Consider the following 15522-nt stretch of genomic DNA (forward strand, 5'->3'; position numbering starts at 1 on the left):
TTAATACTGGAGGGACAAATAAATACAGTGCCTGACTGTGACGTTGAACAAATCAAAATAATACTTCATCAGCTTTGTCAATTTGAGGTTTTCAGTAAAAGGATGAATCCAACAGGATATTTTTTGCAGATCATCTCTTAATAGGACAAAGCTGCATTTTGGCCCCTAGTTTTCTGGAGCTCTTTTGAAGGCAGCTGAAGTGATGATTAGAAAGCAAAGTCAACATCTGAGATATATTTTCCACTACCAAAGCCATTACTGAAACCAGATGGGCAAGACACTGATCTGTTTGATACCGCCTTGTTTTTAACAAGCGTTTTTATTAACAGAATGGTTTCATGTTTTGCAGTTTATACATGTTGTACTGACACGATGAATTTCAATTCTGAAAAGCAATTTTTAAATTAAATTTATATTAAATTAATTTTATATTTATTATATTAAAATATTTATATTAAAATATTTATCAATGGGCTGCTGAGATCTACTGCTTGTCTTGTTAAAAGGGCAGCTTCTGTGACTCTTGCATTAGAAAGTCATAGCTGTTCAACTACAGACACTTGATTAGACAGTGCTGCCCTTTGGTTAAGAAAGCATTACAGTTCACCATCAACATGAGCTTTTAATGATGCATAACTCAGGACTGGCATTTACACTCAACATACCAACACACCAACAGCCCATGAAACCACAATAAACCTGGATTCAAAGCCCCCCAGACAAGAGTTTAACATCACTGGAGAAGTGGTGGGAGTAAAAACATGCATGCGTCACAGATCCTCTGGCATGGAGATCTGGCAGCGCGATGCTTTATCTTTCCATAAAGCATGCAAATGTTAGATTGACACGGCCCTGTTTGACATGTCAAGGCAGAAGCCAGTTGTTCTGGCAGTGTCACACATCGTGTACAAAGAGCAAAATAACATCTTACATAAAGATATGAGACTGTTGTGTATCTGGAAGAAAGTTTGAAAAACAACAAGTGTTTACATGTAGTAAAGATGTAGCTTTGAGAAAGTAATTTTCCCCCCCAATATTTTAGATTTTCACTCAGACTTTGGTTATATTTATTTACACTTCACTTAGTGGTATGACTGACAGTGTTCTATTTGGTATTATATAAAAGCATTTTGCAATCTATGAAGCTGTCACTGGGACAAAAACAAGACCATCTACTTTGCCCCAGCAGGTTCGTTACTCATCAGTTACTGTATCCTAATTTGATTACCTAAATAACTGAAACTAGAAGGCTGTAACACAGTAATTTTACACATACTTTCCATGCGAGAGGTGCTTTAAGCAAGAATTACAACATCTTTGAGTCTGTGAAATTTCATTCGATAGCAAATATGGCTCTACTGTCTCCACTGCCAGTCTTTCATATTCTCTCTTTTTTTTTAGGATTGTAACTCACTTAACAAATTCACTATAGACGCTGTGCATGATGTCATGTGCACATTGCTTGTGAGTTGGCTGACATATTAGATATAATACAGCTTCTGGTCATTTTGAAAAAAAAAATCTGTATTTCCCAACTGGCTGCTGCTTGTTGCTGGGTGAAATGAGTTACAAAAAAGGTGCTCCATCTTAGCCCTTTTTGTGATTGCTTTTGTCACTAGCAGATTGCCTTAGTCACCTCTAGTTTGCATGATAGACAGCAACTTTTCTGTAAGAAGAAAGAAAATCTATGTGAAAATACAAAAAAGGTTACCTGTTAATTACACTTAATAACTACTTAGCCAACCTGGCTGGGGTGGCAATGCGATTTAAATGATCTGTTTCTTGTAAGACTCAAATTTTAAACAAATGTAACCTAAATCTTTCACTGGATGATAACACTGGAGGAATGTCAGTATTCATATTTTAGTAACAATGTGAAACCAAGAATTTAAATTTTAAAGATATTTTACTGAACCAAGTTTTGGTCCAACCACCAGAAAGAAAATGAATGACAAAAAAAGAATCAAGAAAATAATCTCGGCAACACATTTAGTTTTTTTTTTTTTATACATTTATGTAAAATTTGTATGTACATGTAATAGGCAACAATGTACTGCTGACATTCAAATTTGCAATAATAGAGCGCTGAAAATGAAACATGAGCAGAACAAACGAGAAAAACAGAATTGCCAATACTTGCTCTTTGATAAGTTTTGCAAAACTGTACGACTACAAGGCGTATTCCATGACCAAAGAATAATGAATACTGCAGACTAAACGTATACCAACATAAAAAGAAATATTTAAAAAGGCCAAAATCAAGTAATCTGCCACCCAGGCTTACAAATTACTCTGTGATTGGTGTTAATGCTTCTCTTATGGATTTCAAACAACAATGTTTAATGATGAAATGAATGAGCTTCAGAGAAATGTTCATAACTGCTGATAGTGCAGTCTTCAGTTAGACAGAATAATCATGGCAGCATATTCAGACTTCTGTCAATAAGTTATTCTACAACAAACCTTTATTGGCTTTTAAAGTTTAAAATACACTGATTTTAAGAGTTTCTTTATGATCAGAAAGAGCCATTTTATAAAAGGCTGTTGGATGTATTTATAATAGTTAGCCAGCAGATTGTTAGCCTACATTAATACAAAGCCTTAAAGTAAAAGGGAACAGCTAGCTTGACTCTACCCCTGTTTAAAATAATACATTTTACTTGTAATACACAGAAAACTCATGTAAAATGACAGTTTATGCTTTCTTTTATTAAAAGCTTTAGACAGAGACAAGCTAGCAGTTTCCTTCTTGCTGAGCTAACACTTTTTCTTCTTCCTTTTTTAGAAAAAAAAGGGTAAGCTAACAGTTTACTGGCTTTAGCTTCAAATTTACACACACAAAAACACGTTCTTGGACAGTTGTGTTAGACTTCTCCTCTAATTGCTAGCAAAAAAAAGAAGTATGTATATTTTCCCAAAATGCACAACAAATCCACAGACCTTTTGAGAAAGCATGTGAATGAAGTATCTATATACTGGAAATGATTTAAGCAAGGTAGGGCTTTTACTACAATGTCCTTTTAAGTTGAAGCGGGGAAAAAAAGAAAACCCAACCCTTCGATTTGTGTGTCGTCACATCTTCAACATAACACGACAGACATTCCACAGTATCGGCTATCTGCAAATGTACAAAGACATAAAGATATATTAAGAGAACAACAGAAAGTTTGGGAATGCTTGTGCAAGTTCATATGTATGATGAGATGCGACCAGTGATGAAGGGGTAGGTCACATTATTTGAAAACATTCTCAAATACGGGACATTTGTAGGTCTTCATTTTCTTGATGGCATTTTTGAACTCTCTGCTGGACTTGTTCCACTTGTGGATGCCTGTGAGGAGGTACTGCTTATCAACCTTGCGGCCCATGATTAGATACTGGTTTCCCAAGTTGTCCAGCTGCTGGCAGGGGCAGTCAGCACCATTCTTCAAGTACAACACTAACTTCTTTGTGTCCTTCTTCTTCAGGTTTCCCGGTTTCAACATCTTCTTCTTCTTCTGCAGGATCACCTTACGGTCTGTGTTTTCTCGCTTTACCTCCTTGATCTTGGCCTTGAAAGCTGTGGGTGGAGGAACAACAGAAAGATGAGTTTCTCTAAAATGTGAATGTCATTTTGAACTCAACATGTTGTACAGTACTGCGTCTGACAGCTCCAGGTAGTCTAGTGCACTAGTAAAATTAATCATCATGAAGGATATTAGGCAGGTCAGTCTCCTGTGATCAGATATAAAGAAACATGCCACTATGGTTCCCCATCCTTTACAGATGATTCTTAATCATTTTTACCTCATATACACAACAAATTTTTCCAACTGAGAACCATTAAAATTCAAGGAATCAAACCCATGAAAAAATCATTGTGCTCTTTACAGTACAATGATAGAATGAGTGTAATATTAAACTTTAAGAGAATGTTTTCGGTGCTTTAAACTTGCATTTTCAATTTGCAAAACATGACTTCCTGTTGTATAGAAGTATATGGTAAAATTCTTTTTATTTGACCTTAATAAAAAAACTCTTGTTGAATCAGTTATAGTCTCAATCGCTGCCATACTTAATACAATATGAAGTACGCTACCACACTCTTAACATTGCCAAAGTAGCAATGTTTATTTTAGTAGTAGCACTTATAACATACTTGCTAAGTAAAAGTGGTCTATGTACATCACGGGCCCATGTACACCTTATTCAAATCAACTATTGAACAGTGTGGCAGTAAGTCTAATAATGGGAATAATCAGTAAGAATGAGGTTAAAAAGTCGTCTGAAGTGCACAACTGCTAAAGCACAAAAATGTGTTTTATTTCAGAATGTATACACAATCAAAGTACATTCATAATCTTAATACTATTGGTGGCTCAGGTCAACAGTATTGCACAATAACATGGATTAATGACGAATAGCTAGCCAAGATACCGCCTTATACAATTTGCTGTTTACTCAGGTTTGATTAAAAATTGGATCACCGTTTATTAATAATACATAAGTAATTTACTTAACATAGACTGAAACTCATTTTCCCACAAACAGTGCATTGTTGCAAATCCTGTTCATGCAAAAGAACTTATCCATGATCCTCTTAATTCTGGGGTTTAGCCTAATACTAATAAATAATGCGGTATGTTTTTTCAGTGACTTCTGATGTTCAAAGACCAAATCCAATTATGGACAAAGCCACTTAATTTTTCTGCTTTTCACGACATAAAAAACAAACAAACAAACAAAGCACAAATAAATTCTCAGGAATACTGCGCTGGGCTTCCAGCTTGTCAATGGTGAACCACATAGGGTTAGGGTTAGGCTACATTTTAGCCACATGGTGAACAACCAATGTTTCAGAAACTAGATGTTCCCTTAAAATCCCGTCTCTTACCTGCACATCACAAATACATCACTAGTGACCTGGCAGATGTTACAAGGTTAAGGTGTAAATATAGACAAAGCATATATCTTTATCACAATTAGCAATGTAATATAATTTTTTTTCTCCTTCATTTAAGTCCAAGTATGTTTTTCAGATTGACCAAAATACCCCTGATCTTTCACTAAACTCTATTTAACCTTCTAATCTTTAAGTTTCCTCTGAAACAGAGCACGAGTTGGACTTTGGTGGTCCAAATTTCCATACCACTCCCTCCCCCCCCACACACACACATTATGACCTGTCATATAGTATATCTAGGTGTGTTATGTCTGACTTAACTGACATTTGCGTCAGGATAAATCACGATCAAGCTGGGAATAAAGCCTTGTGACCTTCAGTAGCGGAACAGCCTGACCAAGCATTTCCCCACTCCAGTAAGAAGAGAACAAACTTAGGCTTCAATCTAATTTTCTCCACGATTTTAAACATCAGATCACTTGCTTTTTTACAGAATTATAGTAGACAGAAAAACCTGTACTGGATCCTTGCTCTCCAGTTGCACTTGTATTGCTAATTGCTAATTAAAGTGTTGAAAAAAAAATAAATAAAGAGCCTCCCCCTGTATTAACAGTGCACATGGTACGGATTAAGACTTATCCCCCGTCAAACAGTCTCTGTGAGGAGGCTTAGTGTTCAGAGAAGTCAAAATGCAGCAGCCATAATTAGTGTGTAATAAAAGAAAAGGTCTGGCCCACCACTGAAAGGACTTCATCTTGATAAATCCTCCAACCTCGATAATCCTTTAACGCCCTGAACTTTCTTTGCACCTCGAGCTGTTTGAGGGCTTAATCTCTTCTGCAGCAGAATACAATAAGACGTTCAAATGATCAAATAACTGACAACAGTGTTTCTTTTCTCATGGTCAGTGAAACTGTCCTTGTTTGTGTTTCTTCCTACATTAGTTTTTAAAATATTTTCAATTTTTAAAGTTACCAAACAAAAAAAAAATGCATCTTATACAGTGAGCAAAAGAAAGAAAAGAAAAGAGAAGATAAAGCATTTCTCAAATCTGCCCACTTAATTCTTATGTCATAACCTATAACATTAGCATATTAACTGTAAAACAGCTATGAATATGTTCACACTGACGTGACCGTGTTTTCAGAAGCCCTTCCTGGATCAGAAGATCAAACAATGCTCTTAGATGCATTTTGGCCTTGCAGTTTTCCTGTGACAAGATATTTATTTGAGTAAGACTTTTGGGTAAAAATCCACTGTCAATTAGTTGGATGTTAAGAGATTAAAGTTATCGTCACTAATTATTTTCCTACTCCAGTGTCAAGGTAGTAACCCACCAGTTTTACAGTGTAAAAAACCCCCCAAAAGGTCAGAACTAGTACACATATGCAGCTTTTAACAAGGGTTTTCATTTTGAGTCAAAAATAGACGATTCTTTAAATAAAATGGGAACGTCTTCAGTGGAATCAAATATATGTGCATGCCGCACCTTTGTTACAGTGCAAAAGTTAAAAGGAAGATATACTGTCAGTGATTTGGATGCTTTTACGCATGCCAGCGCACTAAAATAAAATGACTTCTATTGTAAGATTTCTTTTTGTGATGTTGTCCCTGAAACCTGACTCGATTACCTCTGCTGGGTCAGATGTATTAATGGGATCCTTAAGTGCCCAACGTGTCATAAACCCAGCAGGAGGGTGTGCAGTGCTCCTCATTCACAATAATGGCAAGTGGTCCAAGCTAGACTGAGCAGTCATCCAGCACAGGAATGCCCTGTTGTTTATCCCATCAGCAAAGGGAGGGAGCAATTCGGATAAGGACAAAGTGAACAGTTGGAAGCCGAGGAGAGATTTAATTGAAGGGCTTCTGGAGGTTTTGGGACAATGAGGTACCATAAAACCTTAAGCACGGAGAACAATTGCAGTGGGAAGAAAAAGCTGATGTTGTGATGATGTTTGAAATCATTTACAGCTGAGTGCGGCAAATAGGATGTGTGTGCATAAATACATGCCCAACAGCTATATTAATCATGAGGATTTCAGGGAAATAAGCGATATTTGGTCCTCACCAGGGAAACCTGTTACTCGTTCTTCCAACTCTGATGCATTAGCTCCACAACACGCAACCTACAGCCATCCTTCCTCCTGTGCCAGAAAAACTCCACATCCAGGGGGCCACAAGTCAAAAGTTTCACCACAGAATTCTCCACTTTTATCAAACCACATGGAAAAATCAAACATGCTCAATTTAAATGCTGGGAAGCACTGCAGTGCAATGCATGATAGAGACTATTTTGGCCTCTTCCTTTTGCAGCTTCAAGTAAATGAGATGGACAAAAATTATAATTCACTGCTAGGTTGAGTTTTTTTTTTTTAATGAATACATGATTGGTCCATGCAGATTACCAAAGGCTTCAGTCTCTGGTTCATCCCTCGAGCCCCTCCATGGTTTTCCATCCCTGTTCCACTGAGAAAAGCAAAGAAATCCATCACATCTATTTTTGCAGTCTTCTCCAAACAAAACAGGCTTGGATTTAAGACGCTGCCTTGTTACAGTTTACTGTCCAAATATTTTTTTTGGAACTCAAGAAAGATATCGGGATGACCTTGTGGGATAAAACACATAGTGATTAAAGCGTGGGATATTTCCATCTGCACATTTTCCTTTTTGCTCAAGACAAGGCATTAACTCATGTTTAGCTTCTGCTGTTTAGCTGCTGTTGGATGTATTTATAGCATTTCTCTCCAGACCAAAACTGAATTCCGTCGGTCTGCTGAAAAGAAAAATTAACAAACAAATCTTTGGCAAGCTGCAGCGCTGTGTCGTGTCAGGCTACGCATTAGTCGTTTACCCGCCACAATCGAGCCACACTGAAGCGATAGAGAAGTTTGTTGCATTCCAGACTATGTCCCTCCCTCGCAGGGTCAACACAAGCAACAACATCTCATCCTCAGCCTGACACTAAATCTGTCTGTGTATCTTCATATGTCAGCTGGTTAGGTGACTTATGACAAGCAAGCAAAACAACATCTGTCTTCATCCAAGATGAAACAAGCCAATAATGCAGCCCGCTCCCTTGGCAAATCGGGACGCAGACTCAAAGGGGCAAGTCTCATCACCGCAGCATAAACACCGATGCAATTTGTTAAACAAATGTAACTTTAAACTTTTTCTTGAGAACTGAAAGAATGTGTGTTTTCAATGTGCGTCCAGTCTATGTTTGCTTGGCCTGGCACCTGGAATTCGTGCTGCCACAAGCTTTGGTGAATAAAAGATGAAAGTAGAACAACTTGCATCTTGTGTGCATCATGTGTGTATCATTTCAGTTCTCATGTCTGCAGTTCAATCTGTGTTTGTGTTATTAATTGTACTCAAAGCTTTCAATTTCCTTTTTTTAAGTACATATGGTTTATACTGGATTCCTCATGTAAGACCTCCAAATTTCCACAATTAAAACAAGTGCCCTCATCAGCTTAAGATCGTCCTTCCTTCCTGTTTTTGTTTTTTTTTTTTTTTTTATGTTGTTTTCCATTCAAGTTGGACTGAGGATCCTCTAATGAAAAGAATGTGTAAAGCTGGCTGCAGCAGATTCTGAGCCATCTCTTAATATTTCCAAATAGGCTATGACGTGTTCAAAACCAACTTCCAAATCCCCTTCAGAATATGTCTTTAGATTTGATAATGTTCCAAGAGAACATTTCTGGTACGACCCCAGAACATGACTGCAGAGCTGAAGAATGGCCTTTCAAAATGAACAACATCCTTCTAAAACTGATCTTCTGATCATCACCAAGCTTTTGATCTTACAACTACTCTTAAAGTAAAAAGTTGACATATTAAATGCAGAAAATAAGAAATTGTGTTGTCTTTCAGGAGGAAACATGTTTCACAAAGTTGAGAAAAGGTCAAGACTGGAAAAGTTGTGTAATGGTAAAGAACCCTCAAGGTGGAACATGAGACACTGACTTAACTGTCAATACTAGATTCCGTTGGTGTAAGAAAGAACATCCCTGAATGGGTTTCTTGAAATTCAGATGGGAAGACGGAGAGCACTTCTCCCTTAAAAAAATTAGATTCATGGGAAAAATAGCTCCACAATTTAAAATTTTCTCAACCTAACATTGTGAAACATTTGGAGATTTCATATCTTTGGTATGCAATATGATTGAAAGATTAAAAGTATCTGGAAGAATCCCAATAAACAAGGAACAAGGCCAAAAATTGGCCTTGTTCAGTTGAGCTATTCGTCAGCCATTCAGTTGAGAATAGCCGTGAATTTTAGATCCTCGAGAAGCAATGCATTTAAAACAGCAAGTTCTCTGGCAGAAATCACCACACAGGCTCATTTCTGAAAACCTTTGTAAGGAAACACAGTCCGTGACTGTGTCCATAAATGCAAGTTGAAACTACCTAGTAATTCTCTGCATTCTGTTTTTACTCAGATCTTATTCTGACCAAAAACGGTGGTACCAATCAGGCTTCTACTCACTTCATGTTTATGGAAAAAAAACATAAAAACCCCATGCACTACTAGGAATGACATTAACCCTTTAAGACCTACCATAGAACCAAGGCCGCCAGAGCTTACTTTATATTTTTACATGCTGTAATGCCATTTTTGGGAGCATTTCAAGTTGCTATACATCAATACAACTGTTATAGCCCATATTTTAATAATATGTATGCATTAAGTCCATAGTAACTAAATAAATTGCAAAAAAGTGCAATAAACTACAAAAAAATTGAAAATCGTTTTTGTTTTTTGTTTTTTACATATATTTCTACTTGGAGAAATTTAAGAGGTTTACCCCTCAAAATTTTAAATACAAAAAAGTTGCAAAAAATAGTTTACAACAACAGGAAATTTATTTTGAGTGTCTTCATAGTTTTATTTTTGAGATACACCAATTTTTATATACTGCAGGAAAAACAAAAAACAATCCTATGATGCAAATTTGCAAAGAAAACAGCATGTGCATCAAAATAAACTATTTTAAGCAGTGCAATTTCAGTTCTAAGCATCCCAGCAACTATTCAGAAAAGCATAAAGTCAAACATGACTTATAAAAACACCAGCATAGGCTTTTAAGGCCTACATTAAAAAACTACATTTTCCGCGAAAACGACGTCACTTCTGGTTTCGGGCAGGTAATGGCGGACATGCGATCGTTCGCGCTGATGTCTGTTTCAATGTGGGAAGTGTTATGAACAGCTGATTGGATCAGCAAAGCGTGTTTCTGGAATATTATGTTTTTGTTGCTGCAAGCGCTTCTTATGCAATTTTTGCAAAGCTATATGTGGAAGGAAACCGTGACCTAGGACAAGCTGATGGCATAAGATGTAAGTACAACTCCTTTGGTTTCATATGCAAAAAAATTATTGCGCTAGCTTACGTGGTTCCGGTTCTACAGGGATTTAAAAATAGTTACGCAAAACGACCGGCTTTAAAGGGTTAAGGAGCATCACATTTTTGTTGGAAACAGGTTTGTATTTGGGAAATCACCTAACAACCTGAACTAAAATTTTTAAATGCATAAAGCTAACACTTAAGTAAACACGAGAATTTTTTTAACATCTGAATAAAATCCAATGCCTTGCATGTAGCAAATAATTACGTATATTAATTCTCATTTACCCAATAATTCTGTGTTACAATTCTCCAACAATAACCCAGCAGGGTTTCCTCCATTGTATTAAGTTGTGGCCTGTGCACTGGAGTTTTACAACTACAGCAATTAAGCTTGCTAATGGATCTTGTTAGCCTACCCTTCCAGTTGACCATTTGTAGATTTAAAATAACAGTTTGAGAAAAAGCTATAGATGAATAGAACGCTAAAATTCTATTTAAAAAAACAAAACAAACAAACAGACAAATGTTGGAGAGCAAGTTTTCAGAACACCTATCACTCTTGAATGCTAACCAGGATATTAGTTGTGCTTCTGAGTGGAAAATTCTTGTTGAAAGTGATACCACATATTAAATATAATCTTTTTTAGCCTATATTAGCTTAGATGTATGAACTATTTCATAAGACTTTCCAGCTCAGTTAGATTTTATTACCATAGAACCAGTTCACTAGAACAGCTACCTCGGCTCTTTATATTACAAGATAACAGTTGCAGAATATTAACACAAGTCAAACACCCAATGTCAACACAATGAGAAACGAATTCTTATCTTTTTCCATGAAGAAATGGTATTAGCATTTAAGAATTGTTTTTGGAGATGGTTTATCATTAACTTTTTTTTTCCATTTAGGATATGAAAAAGGTAATCTGTAACATCAGTCAGCCCAGACAACAGAACAAACATCCCAGTTTACAACCGCAAAGACCTGCCACTTAAAGACTTCAATGACCCCAATTCATTAGTCACAGAACATCATGGTCCACCAGACCAGACAGGGATAGTATATCTAACCAAGAGATAAAACGTCACATTAAATTGAACTGCCAAATATGACCAAGTACCGCCAGGACGGGTGTACTATGGGGGGAAAAAATAAAAGTTGCACACTTTATAAAACTTTATGAACTTTGAAGATTGGAAATACAGTAAAGAGTTCTTTTGATTTTATGCAGTGCATCCGACTGTCTGTGTTTTGTGGGTGTTGGGACGCCGCTTACCAAACTCGCTGGCACACATGTGCTCAAGAATGGTGTCTGTTTTCATTTCGTTGTCACATGGAGGGCAGATGGGAGAGAAACCTGTGGATGAAAAAACACACACAAAAAAAACAAAGAAACAATTGGACAAGAAATCGGTGCAAATAGAAGACAAAATGTCAAATGGAATTTATGTCGCCCGTTTGGTGACCAGGTCAGGAGTGCTCATATTCAACTTCAGTCAGTTATCCTGCAGACTTCTACGCATCTAACATCTCTGAGCATGCACAGATCCTGTTTACTGTCAGTAGTCAGTCACCTACTCCCTTGGGTTTTGTACACTCTGATGACCTGATGTCAGTGAGGAATGTCTTAAGCTTTTATAGCCAGCTGTAACTAAGAGCTGCAGTAAACGCTTTTCTTTACTTTTTGCTACACTTAGGCAGTTTTCAAAATGGATCTGCTCAACACTCCTCTATACACCTTTAAAAAAGTATTAGAAATGTGGAAGGAATAAATGGTAAAGCAATTCAATTCAACCTTAAAAGAATGTTCTGAGATTCCAGAGTTTAAAAAGGGGGCTTTGAGTGTAGAGGTGCATAATAGCCAGCTCAAAGACAAAACTCCCAAAAGAGCCAAAAAGTGTTTTTGCCAAAAAGTAACTCAGTTGAGGCATATCTGCGAACTTTTTACTGACACGATTTTTCAATTTTTTTGAATACCACAAACGATCGTTTCATGCCAAACAGCTGAGCCGACCTTCCAAACAAACTTGGACCTCCATTGCAATCGCAGCATCCTTGCAACATTAACGCCGATTACACTGCGGTGTCCCGCTGTGGGCCTGGATCGATCAACCAAAGGGGAAGGTAACAGCACTCTACGCTCTTCCAGTTGTCCATTTACATGTGTTTAACGAATGCTTGTGAAAGCATCGCTCGGGTGTGAAAGGCTTGTGAAAACAGACAATGTTTACAGAGTCGCTGGGTCCCTTTGCCTCTGTGAGCCTCGTTCATCTTTAAATCACTTATCACAGGTCCCTATGCTGCAGTATTCAAGCACTGTTAGCTGGCCTCTATTAACAATCATTAACAGCTGAGGAGATTAGCTTGCCTTTGTTAATGTTTATCACCCTGAAGATCAGATACTGAGAGACTCTCCAGAAAACAAAACTCTGAGTAGCTGAGCTTCAGCCGACCTGTGGGAACAGGCTGGCTTTATTTAACCCCAGTGCTGACAAATGATAACAGGTGAAGTCTGGAGAGCGTGGAACTCTGTGTGGTCCCTCGTCTTACCTTGAAAAAGGAGTCTTTTTCAGAAAAACAGGCCTCCATCCATACCACTATGTCAGTCAGCAAACCCCCCCTCCCCCCCCCCCCCCCCCCCCCGACAAAACACACACTCACAAACACGTCCCTTCTCCCCCCAAAGATACAGTGAGCTCTGTGTTATTGCAGGAAGATCCACAGTCCCTCCATTTATGGCCAACATGTTCAGTAAGGGGCTTTAGATTGAAATATAAGTAGAGGCCCCACCCCTTTAACTTTATGGTTCAAGTGAATGAGGCAGTTGTAGTCCCTCCACCCCCACTCCTCGGCGTACACCTCACCTCGCCTGAGCAACCGATAGAGAACCTGGCACTGCAGCCTTGCTCTCAGCTTTATCATCCAGAGAATTGTTATTTTCTGTGATTTTTATGGGCTTCTCTGGCATTTCTCAACTTGGCTTGCAGAGGTTAGTGCTGGAAGACAGTTTTGCTGGACTAATGCTATTGCCCTCTACAACCCCATTTGCTGATGCAGCGTCTTGGGAAATCTGCACCAAAGCACCCATTAGTGATAGATGATAGGGGTAAAAGAATGTCCTTGGGAGCTCTGTTTACAAACCGCCCTCCCGACGTCAACTTGGACGCCGATTTTCCAGATCTCCATCTTTTCATCAGATGCACAACATTTGCCAGAGCACAGGGATTAAATATATTAAGGTATTCACATTTTTTTCCCTCCAACCTTTTTGTTCCTTGTTTTTTTGCTGCTTGACTTCCTCCCAGCATTGTCCTCCAGCTCAGTGAACACCTTGAAATAAATGACTAACATCTGTTTGAGCTTTTGCAATATTACAACATCACTCGTTGTCAATAGCAAGCAACTTCACCTGCACATTAAAGCCAGGAGATTATAGAGTGAAAGGAAAACGTAAACGTGACAGACTTTCTTTAAAAAACATGAGGGGTGGTGGGTGTTAAAACAGGATCAAATCCAGGTTTTCACGGCTGAATTTGTTCCCCCAAAAGGTCGCATTTGCTTTGTTTGTGCTCGGATTTGCATCTGCAAACACACTTTTCACCCCTGAAACAACAGTCGCATGCCCATTTAACTGCACAGGTGTCGTCTTTTACACGGTGGCAAAAGTGCTGGCTGTTTGTTTTCTAAGTGAGCTAGTTAGTCAGGGTTAGGTAGTTAATACTATATTAAGAAATTGGAACTGATTCAAAGAATGAATATTTATTCATCAAGCTACATTGCAAAATATCTCGTTTTCAACTTCTTCCTTAACAATCTCCTAACTTGGAGATTGTTTTCTTTCACTGGAATTTTAAGGGAATACCTTTAAAAAAAATTAACCTCACCTGAACTCTTTATCTAAACATCCATCCTCTTCCGCTTATCCTTATCAGGGTTGCAGGGGTAATATATTATTTATACAGAATTTATAAATATATATATAAAAAGTAAAATTCTCTTAAAAGGTTTTCAACTTTATATTGAAGTTTGACTTCAAATTTCTACATTTAAATTTCACCTTGAGAAAGTTTGTTCATTTAACAAAAATTTAACAAAATAAATAAATAAAATAAATAAAAATAAATATACATCATACAGACAACATGTTAATAAACCTTTTAAATGGCAGGTTTATTCCCAGGAAATATTCAGCTATTAATTTGCATATTTCCTTGTCAAACATTTATTCACAAATATACAGTGTGTGTGTGTGTGTGTGTGTGTGTGTGTGTGTGTGTGTTTGACCTTTTGAAGTTGCTGTTAGGTGAGTTACCTGTGGGTTTTGTAACCTCCGTGGCGTTAGGTGTCGTCATGGCAATGCACACTTCACCTTCGGGAAACTTGTCACAGGTGAGCATCTCCGGCCAGGGGAAGCCGAAGGCCTCCATGATGGGGGCGCAGCCGTCCCTCACGGCCTCGCACATCCAGCGGCACGGGTAGATCGGCCGCTCCAGGCACACGGGAGCAAAGAGCGAGCACAGGAAGACCTGCGTGTCCGGGTGGCAGTTCTTGTGCACCAGAGGCACCCAGCTGCTGGCCTGCTGCTTCACCTCGGCCATGGTCTCGTGCTCCAGCAGGTTGGGCAGCATCATCCGGTTGTAGCCCACGTTGTGACAGAGCCGCAGGTCGTCCGGAATGTCCACGCACTGGGGCGACTTGCCGTAGACGGGCGTATTCCAGGCCAAGTACTCGTACTCTGACGCCCTGCACCCTGACAGGAGTGCCACCGTCACCAGAAGCCGGAACATCCTGCAGAAGCACTCACAAGTAGAGCTCATGATGTGTCTTTGCAGCCACTGAATGATTGCTAACCGGAGTGCGAGGCAACACTCAGTTCATGAAGAAACGCACAGCGACAGCGACGCAGGAGAAAGGCGCTCTGCAATAAGTCCACTGTCTCCTCTGGCTGTAGTCCCGCTGCTGGGCTGCGTGCGGCTCCTGCGAGAGTTTGGGGAGGTAATGCGCTGAGACTGTGCGGTGCTCGGAAACAAGAGGGGGTTGTAAAGTGCGCTCTGACCAATCGGAGCGCGTCTGCGCCTTTTGGCACTCGGCTGTCAGTCAAAGCGCTTAATGACCGCGTGTGTAAAAACTCTCCGGGAGACTCCCCAGCGTTCCCTTTGCGCTTCCTTTGTCGATATAAAGTAATAATAATAATAATAAATATATTTGGATATGTGCGCATAAACTGGGAATACTTTCAGACTGACTGGGGTGTAGGAATAAGCTCGATTAGAAGTTGCACAGCTTTAA

General features: G+C 38.7%; 1 protein-coding gene across 1 annotated transcript; it reads right to left on the reverse strand.

Annotated features, from left to right (window-relative positions):
- Positions 1-1981: 1981 nt before the first annotated feature.
- sfrp1a (secreted frizzled-related protein 1a) lies at positions 1982-15256 on the reverse strand. Its single transcript, XM_006797537.3, has 3 exons — positions 14546-15256; positions 11510-11590; positions 1982-3559 (listed from the first exon to the last, which is right to left on the reverse strand). Exons 1-3 carry the CDS (start codon positions 15048-15050, stop codon positions 3234-3236), a joined length of 912 nt encoding a protein of 303 aa, XP_006797600.1. The 5' UTR covers positions 15051-15256; the 3' UTR covers positions 1982-3233.
- Between the last annotated feature and the right edge of the window lie 266 nt (positions 15257-15522).

This window comes from Neolamprologus brichardi, chromosome 12 (genome assembly GCF_056152115.1).
Source record: "Neolamprologus brichardi isolate AB-2024 chromosome 12, ASM5615211v1, whole genome shotgun sequence".
NCBI lineage: Eukaryota > Metazoa > Chordata > Actinopteri > Cichliformes > Cichlidae > Neolamprologus > Neolamprologus brichardi.